At 37.9% G+C, this 21831-nt stretch overlaps 1 protein-coding gene across 1 annotated transcript; it reads right to left on the reverse strand.

Moving 5' to 3' along the window:
• Positions 1–778: 778 nt before the first annotated feature.
• On the reverse strand, positions 779–15435 carry LOC108680039. The gene is made up of 9 exons (XM_018168802.1): positions 14949–15435; positions 11495–14463; positions 10833–11085; positions 10284–10461; positions 9302–9462; positions 6295–6917; positions 5602–5745; positions 4305–4763; positions 779–3688 (listed from the first exon to the last, which is right to left on the reverse strand). The coding sequence occupies exons 1-9, from the start codon at positions 15322–15324 to the stop codon at positions 3641–3643; spliced, it is 5211 nt and encodes a 1736-aa protein (XP_018024291.1). The 5' UTR covers positions 15325–15435; the 3' UTR covers positions 779–3640.
• Positions 15436–21831: the final 6396 nt, after the last annotated feature.

Below are 21831 nucleotides of genomic sequence, written 5' to 3' on the forward strand. Positions count from 1 at the left end.
CTCCCGACTCTTCAGCTGAATGAAAAATTTCATTCAATGAAATCCTCCTCATGGCAATTAGTACGAGTATAAGTGCACAACCAATAACTAGAAATTTGAATTAGATATCTAAATTATCTACATTGCTAGTATTCGAGTATTTAGACCAGAACAAACGCACAATCATAGTTTAATATTGTATAAATAAAATAATGTTTACGCAGTTTACGATTCCCGAGTTACTTGAAGAGCGTATTTATTGATTGAGTTTTTTTTAATGAACGTTGAAATGAACTAGAAACTAATCAGTCAAGTAATACTAAAAGTTTTTTTTTTCTCGTCAGGTATCGATGGCTTTCGATTTTTTTCTGTACTGCTAAATCCCAAATTGTTTAGTATATATAGCTGACAACATCGCTGAACTGTGTTTTCAAGTTGTATACCTTCAATGGAAGCCACTCAATCACTAAAGATATATTTATAAATAAGGCAAAACAAGCAGAGATAGAAAATTTGGCATTCAACTTTGTACGTCTGAAATTTTATTACTCTTAGGAAAATTGTGCCTTGTGTGTGATTACGGATTGAATAATGAGGCGTGACAAGTAGGGAGAAGATTAAAAAAAAAATTATTCAGTCATCATTGATTTTTTACATTCTATAGTGTTGGCAACAACACTGATTTAATCATGTTGGACAAATCGAAAGTTGGAAACAAGTGTCCCCGCACGAAGTTGAAGGTACTCAATGCACTTGTCAGTGCCCACTGAAGGATATTCATGCAATTCAACAGAAAGGCCAAGTTCTCAATTCTTTACTTTTCAACAAGAATGACAAGGACGACTTAGATAACGTAGACATTTAATTGTAGGATATTTCGCTCATCCAACAGCCAGTATAAAAATAAATTCAAAGCTTTGTTACAAATGTACACAATATTCACACTCGTGTAATCGGAAATTTCGCAGTGTATATTGAAACATTTTTGAAACCTTAATATAGACGTAGAGACATTCACTGCTTTTCATACAAACTGTGGCCCACGAACGAAACTTTAATTTAATAAATTAATAGATTTACAAACTGAAATTCAGTGCACAAAAATACGACTAAATTTTCTGCCGTATATAGCAATGCGCACAAGAATATTTGCACGGAGCACGCATATTCGTGAGCTAGCAGTACGATTCCGTTCATATTATCAGGACCATAACATATATTATACTAGTATAGTTCAGCCGCAATAACATTCAAACATTACCGTATTGAAGATACAGGTACAGTGGCACGAATAAAGTAGCATGTATACAGGTATTGAGGTACGTTTGTCTCGTCATTGTACGAAGATGGTCTGTACTACACGGTTTGTGTTATAAGTCTTTGCATGTTACAAGATAATTATTTTTGTTACACGAAAGTTTTTCCTCAAGTGTGAAACTCATATGAAGAAAAAGTTGCGCGACTAAATTTCTCGAAATCAACACCGATTCTTCAACAACAAGAGAATAAAATTTCAAACGAACCAGCATGCTGGACCTGCCAAGAGAGAGGCAAGTTTGGCATCTCAAAGAGCAGATAAACGAAAAATGAGGCGAACAGAAGCAGACGAAGAAGAAAAACTTCGGTCAACAATAAAAAAAAACGAAAAAATATAATTGGTTAACAATAACAGAGATGAACATCATCAACGTCTTAACCCCGCAACCGCCCGGCACACAACAGCTTTCCATGCCCCCCAAAAACATGGAATTGAACCAAGCCTTAATGGTAGCATTTCCTTAACACATTTAATGCATTATAATTGCCTCATCACGCCGAGTGAACGACTGCTCATCACCGACTACTGCTCAATCCAAGCAATGAATGTGCAAAAATCGCATTATTTATTGCCTCTGCAGAAAGACAAACTTGTAGCACAAAATAAAACACTAAACAAATTACAAAAAAACTTAATTCCAAAGATGAAATAATTATACTTCTTTTGTACATTTTCTAACCCTGAATTACTTTCGTTAATTTGTTTGCAACATATCAGTAATTTACACATGATCGTAACTATTACGTACAGTCGTACACGATGCCACTACATTTCATTCTGAAACAATACAACAAAGGAGGTACTTTTATACGTCAACTGTGGTATTTAAATACAATAAGTAACTAAATAAATCAATTGAGCTTGGATCTTAAGCCAATCAAATTCCTAGCTGCCCGCGCTCGTATCTAAAATATATAAGCCTATAAAATGCAGACATAAACTTATAAAATAAATACGGCATCCGCTGAAGGTTCGTACAAAAACTTAATATCATAATAGCAAGTACTGGTTGATAATGCATGAGAAATTGTACACAGAATTACAAATGTAATGGGAAGTTCGTCATGTCTTCAGTTGCAGGAGAGGAGGCGAGAAGACATTATTTACACACGACTGAGAAACGCAGTCGTGAAATCACATGAGGAAATAAAGCTTCGAATGATCTTAATACAACATGGAGTATCAACAATGTTATTTGATTTAGAACTTTTCGTAAGCACCAGAGAGCACCAGGCAAGTAGTCAACTAAATACAGTTCTAGCTCAAAAACATGCAAGTTCTGATAGGCGGTCAAGAGGGAGTTAGAAATTACAAAAAATACAAGAGGAAATGGTGATACAAATACATAGATATACAAGAATACTATGTAGTGTTGATACAAATATATAAATATACAAGAATACTATGAAGTCAACCCCATAGGATTGTGAACTACTTGAAGCGCCCACTAGGCATCCAACGCTGAAATAACGTTGAATAAACAATGTTGAAATGACCTAGATTAAACGATGTTGAAATAATATTGATTATACATTGTTCCAAGTCACTTGCTAGCCGAAGAGGTTCTGCCTCTTTGGCCAGGAGGAGCAGTAACGTTCAATATAACGTCAAAATAACAACAACTTATTCAATAAGAGTAACGGAAGCGATAGATTAGCCTGTTAACATTACAACATAACGTTATAATGCTTCATCATTGACATGTGTGGAATATACTCGCACAAATATATATAACAGCAGAGCTGCAAAGCGAACTAATGTCGTAGTTAGCATTACCAGTTGAAGTAAATTCAGAAAAATGAATGGGTCACAATTTCAACATAGTGACCCTTTCATATCCACAGCACGAGCAAAGAGATGCCCTTGTGTCGTAAGAAACGGGGCCAGGCAAAATCAACACAATAGCAAGAAGTGCCTCGTTATTTGGACAATGTCTCACTCATTTCTCTGAGTGGATGTGGTCTTATGAGCAGAAATAAATTAAAGTGAATGATGGCCCTGATATTAATCGTAACGATGGCTCTGACAAAGTTACATGACATATAATCACTGAAAATCATGACTGAGCAGCTGCACTAGGTGACACAGTTTAAAAAAGGACGATCGTGATAATCTAAGTTGACATGAAGCAAAGAATTTCAGATATTCTGATTGAGTATTCGATTTCTATGGACAGTTTGGCAGGGAAGAAAAGCCCAGATAAATATTTCCGAGACAGAGAAAAAACATCGAACAAAACATGTGATATGACAGTAACAGATGATCTCTTTCATTAACGTTATAAATGCAACGTAGATTTTAACGATACAAATAAAACGTAGATTTACGATGACGATATTCTCTTCAGGCGTTCAGTAGAAAGTTCTGCTGGTAAGAGTCCACGCTAAAGACCTGCAAGTATACATACGGTGAGACTCTCAATCGGAGCATTTAATAGAAAACTTCTTCTCTTAATCGGAGAATTTAATACGAAACTTCTTCTCTCAATCGGAGAATTTAATACAAAACTTTTGAAGAAATTTTGAAGCAGAAAAGCATCAGCAAAAAAAAAAGAGGCTTCAATAATTCTGTGATAACGCGAGAGGGAGTATCGAGGAACTACTAACAGAAATCCAACAAAAGGTTACATAAAATATTGAGTAAATTTCAATTGAAGAATTTGTCTCAACCTAAACTCTCATTGTCTTTCATGAATAATTTTGTTACGTTTACTAAATCAGATTATATATTGAGCAAGAATATAACCATCATGAATATAGGAATCTTGAGGCACTCTTTACTATAATATATGGTATTACCATAGTCTTTATCATATTATATGCTATTCTCATACTCTATTGTATCATATGTGCTAATGTGGGACTGTTTAATATGCAATTATATGAAAATTTTATATGAAATATATATATAATTAATTATACTGTTTATTTAATTTTAATATTTTAAATTATACTGTTTAATTAATAATTAATCAATTATACTGTTTAATTACAGGAATATACATTACCTGATCAGTCGCCCCAGTAACGGCCTGTGCAGCGCTGCCATCCTCGTCAGGATCCAGCAGACCTCTGCCGCCCGTTATAACGGTGCCGTTACTCGAGATAACGGTACCGTTACTGGCGAGCACGGTACCGTTACTCGAGAGTATGGTCTCATTACCGGCCATAACGGAGTCAGATTCAGCACCCATTATGATGACGTTGGTGGTGGATGAACCATTAGAAACATCATCGTTGTTGACATCGTCGGATGTTGTGACCACGCAGTTACCTCCACTCAGGGTAGACGATGGGATAATTGACCCAGCAGGATAAATAACGGTGGTATCCTGAGGAGATGTGCAGGAGGAAGGATGGTTGTGGTTGCTGTGGTGGTGGTTGTTGTTGTTGTTGGTGTGGTGCTGGGGTGCGGAGGTGATGTCATGATGTTGGTTGTTCGCGGCACCATTGGTAATGAGCGTGCCCTGTACAAAGTTTAATTATTACAAACTATGCAATACAGAGCCTAAAATACATTATTTACTTAGCATCATAGTACAAAAGACGATCAATAAAAGCATCATAACAAAAAATATATTCAGGACACAACAGATCATGAACACAGCGAGATCTTTGCGTCGATTTTTTTTTACCATTTTTGATGAGGAAAAAGCTTTTCTTGAAGCTTCAATATTGAAAACAGCAATGTTGACATTTGAGGTATAAATATATGTATGTAACATAGGAACTGAAGTGACGTACGAAAAAGGGAATTCTTGAAAAATTGTATTGCAACAATATTAAGTCCAGAGTTCATCTCAATTCAATACCGCACATTTCAACTAATCCACTACATGTACCCAAAAGACACCTGGAGTTCTACCACGTGTCGATTAGTTGATACTTCAGAAAATAAACTCAACTTATTGTGCTTCTCGCCTTCTTTATGCAATATTCGTTTAGAAATAAATACGTCAAAGAATAAAACACAAGCCCAACATAGTATAGTAGAGCCCATTCATAGTATTCTTGAATATTTATATATTTGCATCAATACTTCATAGTTTTCTTGTATATCTATGTATTTGTATCAACATTTCCTCTTGTATTTTACTTTAATTTCTAACTCTCTCTTGACCGCCTATCAGAACTTGCATGTTTTTCAGCTAGAACTGTAATTAGTTGACTCTTTCCGTGGTGCTCTCTGGTGCTTACGAGACCTACACAAGTACATGAGAGTTTTTTTGCCGAGTCTTTAGATAAAGAATTAGTTTTAATATAAATCTGGTGAGAGTGGTAGACTGGTAGTGGTAGTCACAATACCTGTCTGGCGGTGGTGATGGACCGTGCCGAGGAGTGAAGGGCAGGAACTATTAAAATCTTGAAGCCACCTTCAGAATTCAAGCCTGGAGAATCGCTAATAACGATGTTTTGTTGGCCGCCGCTGCCTTCCAGACTCTGCATGAACTGTGGCAACACAATCATCAGTGAGACATTATTGCTTGTCACTTAAGCTTATGAGACAGTGCATGGCTATTACAATCATACTGAAATTTATGTCAGAGTAACAACAGACATCTTCGAGTCTTAAGTACACAGATATATACATTAACATTTTTGCATGACTCGTGCACACACAACTCCACCACACAAACAATAATACATGTTGATGCTGATATGATGAACGCTCACATACTTCACTACATCGTCACCACACTCCAACCTCAAAACATGGTACGTATACCCACACCACCAGTACCACACTCTTACCTCAACATGATGTACCCACACCACCAGCACCACAATCTTACCTCAACATGATGTACCCACACCACCAGCACCACACTCTTACCTCAACATGGTGTACCCACACTACCAGCACTACACTCTTACCACAACATGGTGTACCCACACTACCAGTACCACAATCTTACCTCAACATGGTATACCCACACTACCAGCACTACACTCTTACCACAACATGGTGTACCCACACTACCAATACCACACTCTAACCTTGATGTGGTGCGTGGAGGGCACGTTTCCTTGTCTGATGAAGTTGATGGGCTGGAGGTGAGTGTGCTGCCCACTGTTATCCACGATCCCTGCCGAGCTCACGCACACCGAGGACCCCACAGACCCCTGCTGCTGTTGGTTAAGTTGCCCCGTTATGCCAGTCACGGTACCGTGACTCCCGGTCACGGTAGGGTTACTCGTCGTCAGGATGTGATGCTGGGAGGTAGACGAGGTCATGGGTGAGTTCAGGTGATGGGTGCTGCTAGATGAGGTAATGAACAGCTGGCCACCAGACGACAGCTGGACTCCCCCAGATGGAGAAGTCATTGTTAGCTGTGAGCCTCCTGAGGGAGAGATCATGGACAGCTGAGAACCACCAGCAGCAGCTGAGGAGGAAGACATGGTGAGTAGCTGGGCGCTGCTGGTAAGGTTCATGGAGAGCTGGGAGGAGTTGGAGTTATGATGCTGCAGGGGGGATGGAGCAGGGTTGGAGTTGTTGGCTGACACAGCAACTCCAAGTATGGCGGTCAGGGACTGCTTGTTATGCGTCTGCAGATGTCGTTTCATGTCAGACCGAACCCTGAAGGCTCGGTTGCACTGAGGACAAGGATGAGGCCGTTCACCTGCAACACGTATTAATGTTAAGGGGAGCGTCTGGGCAAAATTTTATCTCGGCTGTTTACAGACGGATCACTCTGAAACTTGGTACACATATGTGAAACTAGAAAAATAGACAGCATTTATTCAAATCACTTGGCTGCTTAAGTCGCAAATTTACCAGGAATTTAAAAGCAATGAAAATAGCCAAAAATTTCACCATTTCTTATAAGAGAAAACGTTTATAAGGTCACGTCAAACTCTCTCTAAAACAAAATGAAAAATATACATCCTATCCAATCCCTTACAACAGAAATAAAAATGAGATGACGTGTAGAGAAATTACTATCTATTTACTATTTGTAGAGGATAGGAACTGAATGCAGCATTTAAACTGGGTTTCTGTTGATTCTAAAATTCGTAGGTCAGAAACACCGGTTGTGGAGGCTAAAACTCTAAAATTACTATTGGACACCGAGACGTTGCACTGCTCGGCATTAATACGTACGGCTGAATGAGGGGGATGCGCAAGTATGTTCCCTGTTCTATAACTCCTGCCCCTATGCTCTGCAAGCCTAGTATAAAAATTGCGTGATGTCATACCGACATACGCAGATGCGCACTGCGCACAACTATATTGATAAACTAGGGATGATCGCATAAGAACAGGGAGAGGATCTTTGTACTTATAAGAAATGGTGAAATTTTTAGCTATTTTCTTTGCTTTTAAATTCCTAGCATTTAGTCATGTCCATTTTTCGAAAAAAATGAAAGAAAACGTGAAATTCTTAGAAAACGACCAAAAAAGGGGGTACTGTAGAAATCTATCTCCTTCTAGATTTTTGAAGTTACAGCAATGAGACACGTACCATTCGATTCGCAATCAAAATATCTATAGATTCGTCGTAGCTTTTTTTGAATTTAGAATTTTTGTGGATGTGGGAGCATTTTTCCCAAAATTTTCGAAAATTTTTAGATTTTCCCCAATTTTCCTTCCCTTTTTTCAAAATATTTTCAAAACTATAACGAAATTGAAAAAAAGCTACGACGAATCTCTAGATATTTCAATTCCGAATCGAATGGTATATGTCTCATTGCTGTAGCTTCAAAACTGTAGGAGGAGATAGGTTTGCAGTGACAATAAGTTAATTATTCAGTAGAGCCTGACAAAGTCCCGGGCGCCTCGAAATAAGCGTTCAAGGTGGCAAGAATGCAAGACTAGGCGATACTGGAGCTCAATTCCTGTCAAGGATGGTGTGAACGACGACACGCAAACCCTCCCGTACAACTGCAGGCGAATAACTGAAGCACATCGTATGTGGACTAGCTATTTAAGTATGCTACCGGGAATTTTCGCCTATCCTAAATGTGAAAGAACTCCACCACCCCCCACCCTTTCACGATCTGTCGTGAACGCATAAATCAACTTACAGAGATGATTTTGGTACCGTTGAATAGAGCAGAATGTCAGCTTTTAAACGAGACTAAAAACAGGAAAAGCCAAAATTCAAAAATTTTGGTCCAATTTTTAGTCGTGAGGTGACATAGGTAGAAGAGAAGCCCAAAACTTTATTTACCTAGTTAGATGTGGTAATGAATTGCAAACCCATTTTATAACCGCATTATTTCCAGTAGTTAGCAATTAGACATTATGAGGCAAATAATCCCTTATTCTATAAAAGCTGCGAAAGACAACTTGTTTAATTATATTTTATTCTCAATTTAATTCTTCATTCATAAGCATTTTACCAAGTGTGCTTAATAATTTAATCCCTCTTCATTACATTTTTACTCAAGACTTATGCATCCAAAATATATAAATTCTAAATCGAATTAAAGAAGATTGTTAACTCTTGTCAGACTGCCTAATAATTTTGCAACGTTACAATCGTACGTGTTACATTTGTCCATAACTTGTCTAACAAGGGTAAATGATAAATAAAAGTTACATAAATGCTCATCTAGTAAGAGAAGAAAATTAGCTAATGCAAAATGTTGCAAACGTAACATGTGTGCGTGAGGAGGTGCAAGTGTAAAATGAACCAAAAAATGCGTGACAAACTCGAAATGAATGAAGCAGAACCTGCCGAATGCGAAATCAACCAAAATGAACATGCAAAATTCGAACTGAACCAAATGAAACCTGCCGAATAGGAAATCAACCAAAAGGACATGTAAAATTAGAACAAAGAAGGAGAAAAATATAACTCAGTACTCACTGCAGTGAGTGACAGAGAGCGCATTTTCTCGTTCGTCCGTCCATGAAGTCACGGACAGACAGACGGACTGACATGGCAAGCACAATAGCGTCTTTTTTCCTTAAATGAGAAAATGCGCTAAAAGGAACCTGCATGAACGTGGAACCTGCAAAAGGAACCAGTTTGAGTACGTGAAAAGAACCCACACTGACCGGTATGAGTGAGAAGGTGGTTCTGAAGGTATGACGCGGCACGGAACGACTTCTGGCACTGCTCACACTTGTAGTTCTTCTCGTTGGTGTGGATGCGGCGGTGGACCACGAGGCAGTACTTCCGCTTGAACGCCTTGCCGCAGTACTCGCACTGGAACGACCTGAGGGTATGTGATACTTTATTGCAGTGCTTTACCATGCGGTACTTTAAAGCGGCGCTTTAGTGCGCAGTGCTTTATTGCAGTGCTTTACCATGCAGTACTTTAAAGCGGCACTTTAGTGGGCAGTGCTTTATTGCAGTGCTTTACCATGCGGTACTTTAAAGCGGCACTTTAGTGGGCAGTGCTTTATTGCAGTGCTTTACAATGCAGTACTTTAAAGCGGCACTTTAGTGGGCAGTGCTTTATTGCAGTGCTTCCACTCATGCTACTTTTACAGTTAGAAATATATTTTGGTTCTGTCATACACTTCGGTTCAGAATAATTCAGTGAGGAAAATACTTTCAAACTTGAAATTCTCACTGTGCGGAAGACACTTTTATACTGTGAGGATTTAAAAGGGAAAGCTTGACATTTGCGCAATAAGGTTATCATATTTTAGAGATCGCTTCATTTTTGTATACTGGTAGAGTAGGTAACGGAGATGCATGATGCCATCAAGATCAAGTGGTGGCTAATACTATTAGTGAAACGAATTTAGTTATCTCTGTCAAACAATTCCTGCACTGGTCATAAGTGAAGCTATTTTCATTTTTGCATTTTTCAAAAAACGCCGTAAAACGGTCTGACTGGCATTTTAGTGGCCAACTGGCTACAACGACGCTGTTTTTTCCGATGTAACACAAGAAACCTGTACCACATTTGAAGAAAAACGGCGATACCGTTTGTTTTCCTTGTGCGAATGTCCACTAGATCGCCGGTGAGACCGTTTTTTCACTGATATTTCGAACAATGCACGAAACCTACTTGTTTTCCTCACTAACCTTTCATCAGAGTGCACCGACGTGAGATGGTATTTAAGGTCGCCATATTGCCTGAAGTTTTTGCCACACTTCTTGCACTCGTAAGGCCGCTCCCCGGAGTGTACGCGCAGGTGCACCTTCAGGGCACTCGCAGCAAAAAATCTCTTGTCGCACTGATTGCAGGGATGTGGTCGTTCTCCTGTGATAATAGGGGCATGTTTAGGATATAATAAATAATAATAAATAATAATAAATATCAACATAATTATGCCACAAAAGACCTCTTGTCACATTGATAACATAGATGTGGTCGTTCTCCCGTAATAATAGAGGCAGGTTTAGAATATAATAATTTGTAGTTTTCAGAGAATTAATGATAACCTCATTAACTCTTGAGAATAACTTTTCAAAACCTCAATATATCTTTAGTCATTACTTTGTTCATTTTAATCACAGTCCAAAACTTGTTGATTCGATTATCAAGAAATATAACTCGAAATTCTGAATCAACTATCGGTTTTCAAATAAGTGCTAAAATGATTTGATATCAGAAATGAAAGAATAACTCACCTGTGTGACCTCGCATATGATAGGTCAAGGAATTCTTGTGCTGGAATATCCTGGGACATTCACTGCACTGATGGCCGCCCTTAGCAGCCTTGGTCGTCTTGGAAGATTTCTTCTTACTTGTAGAGGTGGCTTTAGGTGTGACGCCCGCAGGAGTTCTGGCGACATTAGTGGAGCCTAATGGGCTGGTGTTTAGGGGTTCCTCTTTGTGTTCGTGTTTACGGTGCGTGGCGAGTTTGAGGCGGCTCTCGAATGCCTGCAACACTCAATTGTATAAAACAGAGTCAGGCCAGCTTCTGATACATGCAGACATCCCTTCTGTTTGGGTAACATTCAAAGAAGTATTTCAAATACTGCAACAAAGTTCAATAAGAATATAATTAATAGTGGAAGGTTGTACTCAGATGAGAGCTGTTAGCATTGGTAGATGACTAATATTCGAGAAAGCAGTACAAAAGCCCAGGTGATTGGGCATTGCAATTAATTTTCATCTGACGCCTGTCGTCATTAAGACAATACAAGATATCACATATCCAGTTTTAGCGCTCTAGATGTTAGGGTTCTACAGAATCATTACAAGATGCATTATTCTTGGTTTGAAGACATGTGGTTAGCAATAACTCAATAAGCATGGCTTGCAAGTGAAAGTGCAATACGAGACGTACCTGATAGCAGTCTTCACAGTTGTACTCAGGAGGATTGTCAAAATGATCAGTTGAGACGTGGCAGTCGAGAGCAACTTGGTTATGGAAGCTTTTGGGACACACAGAACACGTATATACTTTCTCCTCCAGTTCACTTGAATCAAACTCGTTTGAGAAATGCTCAGAATTCACGTGGTTAGTAAGAAGCACTTCTTTCCGGAAGGTTTTGTTGCAAATCTTGCACTGAAAGTGTTCCCGTTGGTGAACCTGAGAATGTTCCTGCAGTCCAATGGGTGTGTCAAACTCGCCGGTACATACCTCACACTTGTGCTTCTTGGCAGGCTCGTAGTGACTTTTGAGATGCTCAAAGAATTTTAGCTGTAAATCAAAAGATTTGTTGCACAGCTCACAGATATGACTCTTGGTCTTGGTTACTTGCAGCGCGTGGGCCTGTTTGTGCTGTTGATATTGCTGAAAACTTGTCAACTGCTCATTGCATGTTGAACATTTATAACATTTGGTGAGTTTCTTGGAATTCTTTAATTTTTTAGGTATACGCTTTTTATGAGGAAGGGATTTCTTTCCATCAATACCATATGCAACAGAATCATCCATGTCCTCATCATTAGAATTATCTACGTAATCAATGTCATCCAGTATCATCCCAGAGTCAATATCACTGTGTTTAATCTCAGTCTTGAAAACAACTTCGCCGAGAATTTCATGATCAGGATAGGAAGGTGTGACATCACAGGTCTGCTGGTTGTAGCCCTGCAGTTTATGGAGGGAAGGGGATTGTGTCCGCTGAGTTGGTGTGGATGAGTGAGAAAACTTTATAGGATCTTCATCATCAATATCGTCCGAGTCTTCTTTGTGGACCTGATTGTTGACATACTCAACATACTCTGGTCGTCGTCTGATGATACGACCACTTCTAGACATCAGCACAGACGAGTTTTTGTTCATGCCGCTATTATTGTTATTATTATTATTATTGTGGACAATGTTTACATTGTTAGAAGTACTGCAGGTGGCACGAACCAACTGCTGTTGCTGTTGTGGCTGCTGCTGTTGTGGTGCTCTTGGTAGACTATTGGGAGTCATTGAATTAGATTTCTGCTGCAGCCGAATTTGCTGCTGTGATTGCCAAACACGGAATTGATTGCTGTTCTTTAATGCCTGCTTATGATTGACTTTTTGTACCATGAATTGAGGTGCTTGTTGAAGACCATCACATGAATGAGACTGTGGTTGCAAGGAAGCATGCTGGTCTTGCTGCTGCTGCAGTGGTTGTTCACACTCCATGGCCGTCATTTGGTGCAAGACATTGAGGTCTTGTTGCACTTTATTAGCATTTGTATTATTATTTGTGTTATTAATATGTTGCTGCATGACAGAGCTCTCAGGCAGAAGCTTCATAGGTACACGCTTCTGTTGCAGATGCATTGCAGGCTGCGGGTGTAGCTGCAGCACAGGAGATGTGTGAAGCTTCTCATACGTATGATTGTGGTGCAATGTTTGGGAAATGCCCTGTTGAGGAGGATTGTCAGGAATATGTAGAGGATCAGAATTTTTATCCACATACAAATTGTTCAACGGATCAGATTCCTCTTGAGAATTCACAGGGTGGAGTCTGAGTTGCTGTAATTGTGTCATTGGCACGTGCTGCTGCTGAGGTAGGGTTTGCTCCTGTAACAATTGCTGGTCGTCACTGAGCAATTGTAAATTTCCATTGTGAAATAATCTAAAGGAGTCCATTTGATTAGGCTCAGAAGTCATGGTCATAGCATACTGTTTAGATCGTCCCTGGTCCATCATCTTTCCGTTACCACCAATCCTGAAGTCGTCATTCATAAGATTCTTGTGGTTTGACATTAATTGACTTTGCGTTAACTTGAAATGGTTATGTGGGAGGGAAGACTGAACAGCTTGGTGCTGCCTCTGCACATCCTGTTGCCTCAATAGAGCGTTCATGCCATTACTCCCTGATTTATTGATGATTTGCTGGCCTTTCATGTGCTGATCTACAGTATGGTGAACTTGCACCTGCAGAGTGTCATCATCCAACAACACTGACGATGCTCGTTTACCAACATCATAGCGAGACTTCCTGAAGCTTCCTAAGTCAGCTAAGTCTGGATCATTGCTGTCTATTGAATTGATGGAGTTGATGGTAAGCATTTGATGTGTAGTCATATCAGCACAATCATCTGTGCTGGTAGGTGTGCTGCCAGCATCTGCTACATCACCAGGAGTAGAGCTAGACCCAGCATTGGCGGCATTAGAATGTTGAATGAGGTAGTCTGTGTAAGCTCTTTCTAACAGCTGAGATTTAGGAGTTTGATATTCTTGCTTGTGATGAGAAGACCCCACTACACCACTTGTTGCAACTGTGATGCCACCATTGCCTGCATTGTGCAGGTTCAGTATATGGTTTGATTGACTGATGTTAGTGGCATTATTGTTAACATTACTAGAGTTGCCCTGGGATATGGCCACTAAATTACCTACACTGCCACTGCTTGACGTTATCTGCTCAAAATAAATGTTGGGATCATTCATGTCCACGAAAGAAACATTCTCCATTGTATCAAGAGCATCAGAAAATTTGGGGCTGTTTTCACCTTCAAGTGGCACTTCTGAACTCATATATTCAAGAGTGTCATATGCATTGTGACTTTGTGAATTATTGCTGAGGTGGTGATGGTGGTGGTGATGGTGATGTTGCTGGTGATGAGACATTGAGCCAGTGCTTAAATTAAGAGAGTTATTTGGGGCGAGATTCATGTTAGCCTCACTTATATTGACTTGATTTGTAGATAAATTAATGGAGTTATTAGAGGATAAATTGATGGTGCCGTTGTTAGAGAGATTTATGGAGCTGCTGATGGAGTTGTTGGAGAGGTTTGAGTGAGGAGGGTCAACATCTGACGTGAGAAGCAAGCTGCTTGAGTTGCCACACGAGTTTGATATGCTGGAGTTACTGGCACCTGCAAAAAAAAAAAACTGTTAATCTCTCAATACTAAGCTACCTCCATAACATGTAAAAAAACTAAAAATTATTGTTGCACTAATATAATCCAAGTTTTAACAAGAAGAATAATAAAAATTTTATTTGTTAGTGAATTTATGTACCCAGCATGAGACGAAGTGAATATAGGTAATACTCACAGAATTCAAATATTTTTTTACAATGTCTGTAAACAAATTAACTTCATTTATGTTATTTATTGACACTGCAAGTCTCTGGATAATTTGGAAAGAATATAAAAATCATTTGTATACCTATATCCATCATCAATTGACCATTTTGAGAGTGAATATATATAGTTTTCTGAAGATGACTCATGTTTTTCTTCAAACATTGCATTGGAATTAGTATTAGAATAACAAAATAAATTGTTTTGGAGAAGAAATTTACCATGGAAATATATTTGAATGCAAAACAATAAGAAGGAAAACAAAAGGCACAAACCTGAGGAGTGATGATGCCTATCATCGGCTGCTAGAGTGAGATAAGAGGAGGCTGGTGGCATGCCTCCCACCACACCAGAGGTCCCGTTACCTCCTTCTGTACATAGGCTAGAACTGTCCCCATCTTCAGGACCAGGTCTGTCTCCACCAGAGTTCAGGTCTAATGGACTGTTGGTCTGATGGTCCATCACAAGACCAGGGCTGGCGTCAAGAGGACTGGGGGTGTGACTCATCATAGCATTTCTGCCTCCAGTCACGAGCACCAAGCGAGATTGGTCTATCTTGCGAGACATGTCAGTTCTGTTCAGCTGGAACATTTTACTGTGAGTCAGTATCCTTTGTTCAGAATTATTGAGATTTGGCTCTACCATCCTCATTGAATTTAGAAAAAAACTGACTAATCAATCAACTTAGCAGCACCTAACAAGTCATTCATATATTTATTCTGTAGAATTCACAGCTTCTTTAATATTTGAGATAAGAAACCCTGAAAATAAGACAAATAATGAGGAAGTATACATATATATTATACTAAGCAAGTACTGTATTATACATATACGAGATGGATGAACTTCATACGTACCATGAAGTAAGAATAAAGTCAACCCAAGAACATCTGATCAGAAATATTTACTAATATATTGAATCTCCAGAGCCATGCATATATTTAATATTAATTTCACATTTTTTGGCTCAATCATGTAGTTTATAATGTTACATAGGAGACATATCTAGCAGAGATCTTGCAGGAAAGCTCAATTGCATCTTAGAAAATAGATATTTTCTATGCCTGAACACATCAGACAACAACCACTAAAATGGAGGAGCTCAAATAGATCCAACTGAAACAATGGATCTGGATTGTAGTGTAGAGAAGAAATCTTACCAAAATAATGTTATGGAAAGTTCACCTATTGTAATCCAAGGTTGAATTTGTGAGCTTAAAGTGTTACAACTATAACTGGTAATTGATAGCCAAAACTACCTCAGCCCTAAAGATGCTTGTTTGAATATTAACCTTCCAGAATTTGACTCTGCCAGGCCCTAACACACAAAACTTGAAAGTCAGGCAAAAGCTACCAGTATATATGAAAAAAATACATGAACTTGTTAACATTTTTTCCCATTCTTATGTCTCCATCTTAATTTCATACAAGAAAATTTAGAAAAATGTATATTTTAGCCTGCATTAGTTTTTAAAAGTCATCTCAAAAATAATCATTTCTTTATACATTTAAAAAATTGAAACCATAACTCTCAATATATCAACTCCCACACAGGAATGGAATAAATATATACATTAGTGTTCCAACCAAAAATTATTTTGGATTTTTGCTGGTCTCTTGGGCCAGATTTGTTAACCTACATAGGGAGAAGCAGAGAACATAAACCTAAAATTTTAATAATCCAACTCCATTTAGTGGTTGCAAAATGAATTTTGAGTTCATACAAATGAAGCTTAAATCAATTCCAGTAAGTTGCTAATAAAGTACAATTGGTTTAGTCACTTGAAATTTTATCAATAATAAGAGATTTCTTGGACACAGGAAACAGTTGGAAATGACATGCAACGACCTGAAGCAGGTACTGCTCTCATTCCTCTTTGTTGGCCAACTTGTAGTTGCAGTTTGTTATCAAAGAAATACTACGTTCTGCATCACCATTTACAATTTTTAGCTCCTGCACTTTTTGGCAACTGATGCAGTACTATTCAATGCTGTTCCAGGTGTCAGGCTCCTGCTGTAGGAAGTCAGTTTTAATTTGCATTGACCCAAAAACTTTTGTGTGTTAGCCGAGATGGAGTTTGACAGAGTCAACTCAGACACAGTTCTATCATCCAGAGATACAACTCTAGGTGCAGGAATGTTTTTACTGGGTTTTGACAAGACATGTTTTTGTGGCACACATGCCACAACAATTAAAAAGTAGAAACTCCTTCATAAGAGCCGTTTATGATAATAAAGTTTTTTGTCTCTTGTAGTCATTTCCGCCCTACAAGGTAATAAGGGACACCTTCCAAAATGCATTTACAGTGGAACCTTGGTTAGCAAAGGCTCCAGTTAACAAAATAATCAATTAACAACAAAGAATTTTGATAACATTTACCTTGCTCAATAAAAATAATTTCACTTAACAAAAAATTAATGCCTTATTGGTCATCACAAAATTGTGCAGAGAAAGTCATAGATAGAATTATTTGCCAGGCAACATAACATGAAAATTAATTAACCAAAACTATGATTTTTTCTCAAAAAAATATGATGGTTGTCACTCAAATATTCTTTTCTGTTTCAGTCATGTTTTTCCTACAATCTTTTTTGCTATAGTGAATTATCTTGACTCAATTAAAATGGTGCAAAATTACAAGCCATCCTGTAAGCTTAGATACAGAAGAAATGCTACATAGCTGCTTATTTGAAGCTTGCAGTGAACAAGGTTGTTGTCAACGCTCAATGGCAAGTCCATGGATTAGGTAATATCACATCAATAATACGGTAATGTATGGATGAGGTAATATCATATCAATAAAGGAAAAACAAGTAAAAATCACAGAAAATATCATTTATTCTACATCTACATCATCTACAGAGGAACAGGATGATTTCAGATTACTGTTAGTAATGGATGAGTACACTCTGCATGCTTCAAACATTTTAAAATTAATTTCATTTCAAGTGTCCCTTATTACCCCATTCCCAGGGTTAGTTCAGAAGGCTTTTATTTTGCGACTGGCACTTTACAAATACAAACATATGGAATTTTTTCAGAGAAGCCATACAATAGCCCTTGCAAATACCTTTAAAATGAGCCCAAACTTGTAATGTTTCAGGGTAAGAAGTTATTAACAAAAAATGCTCAAAACCGTCCCTTATTACCCCATTTGATGGTATACTATTTTTGCCCTCCCACAGGCTCTGTGATAGTCACTGGGAGCTTTAATATGAACATCTTTTGGCTCATTACTAAGAAGAATATCATAGCCAACTTCCATAATTCTTTGTAATCATCTCTTGGCTGGATTATGATTATCTGAAGATGATTTTGACAGAACTCATTAATAGTAGATTCAGTTCCTGGCTTCAGTATTACTGAAACCATTTTATCATTTGTACTACTTTCAGGTTTTGATTTGTTTATCTGACTCCATGCTTGTGAAAACCATTCAAACAGCTTTATACTCGGAAAATCATTGTTGGCATTTTTGCAACCTATGGAAGTAAGATTTTTGAATCTACTTAGTGGATTGCAATTTGTGTATGTTGCATTGTATACCTGTATTTTCTATTGTTTCACTCTGCCAACTCCAACAAAATGCAGACTTGCTCCAACTTGCTACATTGCCAATTGACACTTGTTAAGTTATACTTCATTCTGAATACCGTAAAACGGGGTAACTTTGACCACTTTTTTATTTCGAAATAATGCCATTTTTTTACTAGATAAGTTAAACTTAAATTGAAATGTGCAAAATACAGGTCCATACTCTAGCTTTACTCACCATAAATTGCTGGCTCCTGCCTCTCATAGTTTTGATGTAAATAAAATTTGTCTTTTGCATATGTAACTAGAAGAGTTCTACTACAATGCATCAAATCCTGGAGTTATTTTACCAAAAAATAAAAAAATTGGAGGGGGTACTCTGACAGGCTTTAAATAATAGCTCTTTTTCGTGGGTCACATTATTAATTTTTCAACCTATTAGATATGCAAACTTTTTAAATCTTTCTATTGTGTTACGTAGCCTCCGTATTAGGCCTTTGATGGCCATTGACAAAATTTTTCTATGTCAAATCGTTTTTGAGTTTTGGGGGTTTTTGTTAAAAAACTAAAAGTGTCAAAGTAACTCCGCCGGTCAAAGTAACCCCATTTTACGGTATGAAATCACAAAAAATATCCAAGTTTAAGATTATTTAATTGAAGTTAACTTTAAATTTAATATGGGAAATTTTAGGTGACCATTTGTTATTTAACTTTGATCTAAAATTTAAATATTTAAATTCCTAACTTTGGTGAGTCAGAAGTTTTGTCTCAAGAAGTCACCCCTCCCTATCTCCTAAGGCGGGAACCAAAACCGGGCTCCCTTCGGCAAGACCAAGAAGTACAGCCAATCCTACAATTGTTTAATTGCACTCTGTTCATAGTAGATGAATTATCTCCCACCCTATTATTAATGAAAGTGCATATTTATATCATGATATATGAAATTATTACCATCAAACGGGGTAAAAAGGGATGGTTTTGAGCGTTTTTTGTTAATAACTTCTTAGCATGAAACATTTCATAAACAAGTTTAGGCTCATTTTATAGCTCTTTGCGAGGGCTATTGAATGGCATCTTCAAAAAATTCCATATGCTATTTATAAGGTGCTTGATGCAATATAAAAGGCTCCTGAATTTATCTGGAAATGGGGTAAAAAGAGACACTTGAAATAAAACTCAATTTTAAACGTTTGAAGCATGCAGAGTGTGCTCACATATTACCAGCAGTACTCCAAAGTCCTCCTTTTCCTTTTAGATGTAACATAACAACAAGGGGCTCAACAAGCTTCTTTAGGGAGTGACCATTGCATTCAGTGACCTGGATGTTAGGAGTTCTGCCTAATATCCAGGCTCTTCTGCTCCTCAAGAAGATTTTATTTAAATTTAAATTTAGATTTTTGCTTAAATTGAAAATTTAAGCAAAAATCTTTGCGATTAACTCATACGGTATTTATCTTAACTCTGGCCTTTGCTAACATAGGATCTGCTGTAAACATGCTTTAGGGTTGTCCCTAATTACCCCAAGGGTTGTCCCTAATTACTCCGGGGGGTGTCCCTTATTACCACGGGGGGTGTCCCTTATAACCCCGGGGGGTGTCCCTTATTACCCCGGGGGGTGTCCCTTATTACCCCGTTGCATGGAAATGGCTGCCATTTTTTTTAATTAGATTGGCAAATTCCATCAATTGCGTTTTCAAGCTGACACCTGTGTGCAACTTTTATGCAAGTGAAATTTTTTAATATGGCGAATATTTTTTTTGCTCCAGACCTTAGTAGAAGTACTTTTCCAAAATTGCACTTTTCAAACTTTTTTTCAGCAATTTTTTAGATAGTAAATGTTTGATTTCTTGACTAGCTTTATACATTATAGATAGTAAAAATGTTTGAAGTTTACACCACTATTTTTAGTTTTGCAATATTTTAATTAGTTTAGCTGCTACAACATTTCTAAAAAATGTGGAACGCGCGTCCCAATTTACCCCACCTGTCCCTTTTTACCCCATTTGATGGTATATATTTGTAATTGTAAATAATTGAGAATATAATCAATATATTACTCGACAACTTTAGTTTAGATCAGTGGTTCCCAAAGTGGGTAATATTGCCCCCCTGGAGGCGGTGGAAAGACCTGTGGGGGCCCTCTGGAAAGATCTGTGTTTAACCCCTTCACGGGTAAGTTACCATATATGATCACTTGAAATCGCGTCACAAAAAGCATCACCACGGCTTCCTGTTTGTTTTTGAGGCATCCTTATAATGCCTCAGTCAATCACTAATTATCTGACCATCGTTCTATCTATAGCATCACCAGCTGCAAACTCCACAAATTGAAATATGAGCATTTAAATGAAGGTTTTGACTCGGACAATGGAACTGACGCTCTTTCCGCATTTTCTTCAAAAGGTGGAATGTGGAAGTATAAATATATATATTTATTTATTTTGGCAACTTGATTAAATTTAATTAAATTAAATTGTTATGTTTCTATTTTTTAATTTGCATAGACTGAATTTTAATTATAAAGAAAAATTTTGTGTACTGATCACATTTATTGAATTCTTCAAGTGCGATTTAAACCTTCTGCCTTCAATAGGCAAAATTTGCAAAAATTCATAGAAATAAATATATTGTAGGATACTTTTTACTATCTTGAAATGGTTTCTGAAATTTTAATTTCTGGATTATTTCAATGCTTGCCCGCTAAAGGGTTAACCTTTCTCTTTCAAAATTGCAGCATACTGAATATCAAGAAAGAGGCGTTTGTTTTTATATGTGTCTGTCAGTGGAGGGGCGCTAGAGATTCACTGAGGAGCCAAAGTGGGTGCCAGCCTAGAAAAGTTTGGGAACCACCGGTTTAGAGCCACAAGATTTTAGTACTAGGCTAAGGCCCATGGTCAGGAAGATGTGCCAGGTGCGCGGGAATTTATTTTGTCATTTTAACGACCTGCGCGGTGCGCCGTACTACGTTGGTAAAAAAATGCACCGTACGAAAGCTAAAATAGTTCTACGATTTTAGTCGACAATATACGCGAGTATATTGACTACGCGAGTCGAACTGACAATAATAAAATGTAAGACATGTCCGGGTTACTTCTGACTCTTCCGGTTGTCCGCCTTGTCGGATACGGAACGTACGGTAATCGTAAACTGCGGCTGTTATACATACAAAATGTAAACAGTGTTGCCATATGACTTTGGAGAAAATTTCTTCTAAAATAAAGATGGCCGGGATTGCGCGAACACGTACGCAAAGATAATCAATTTTCATTACATTGCGCCAACTGTGCACAGCAATAGCTTAAAAAAAATGAAAATGCACAGGAAAATTCACCGAAAACATACATCATCCTGAGTGTGGGGCTGCGCCAAAGTGAAAAATCACAAAGAATTCAATTTACCTGAGAATTAAACAACAACACTTTTAAATAAATCTGGTCCATTACTCCATTTCACCAATTCCTAGGGTAAACGCGGTATATTCCGACATCATAGGTAATTCCGTCACTTCTCTAGTTTTTCCTTTATATTAAGCTTTGTTTTAGTTCCATGCGTTCATTGATGGTTGAAATGGTGACGTCATACATTTGCGTGTCGAAATACTGCAAAAACACTAGGTCTTGGCC

This window comes from Hyalella azteca, unplaced genomic scaffold (assembly GCF_000764305.2).
Source record: "Hyalella azteca isolate HAZT.00-mixed unplaced genomic scaffold, Hazt_2.0.2 contig980, whole genome shotgun sequence".
Lineage (NCBI taxonomy): Eukaryota > Metazoa > Arthropoda > Malacostraca > Amphipoda > Hyalellidae > Hyalella > Hyalella azteca.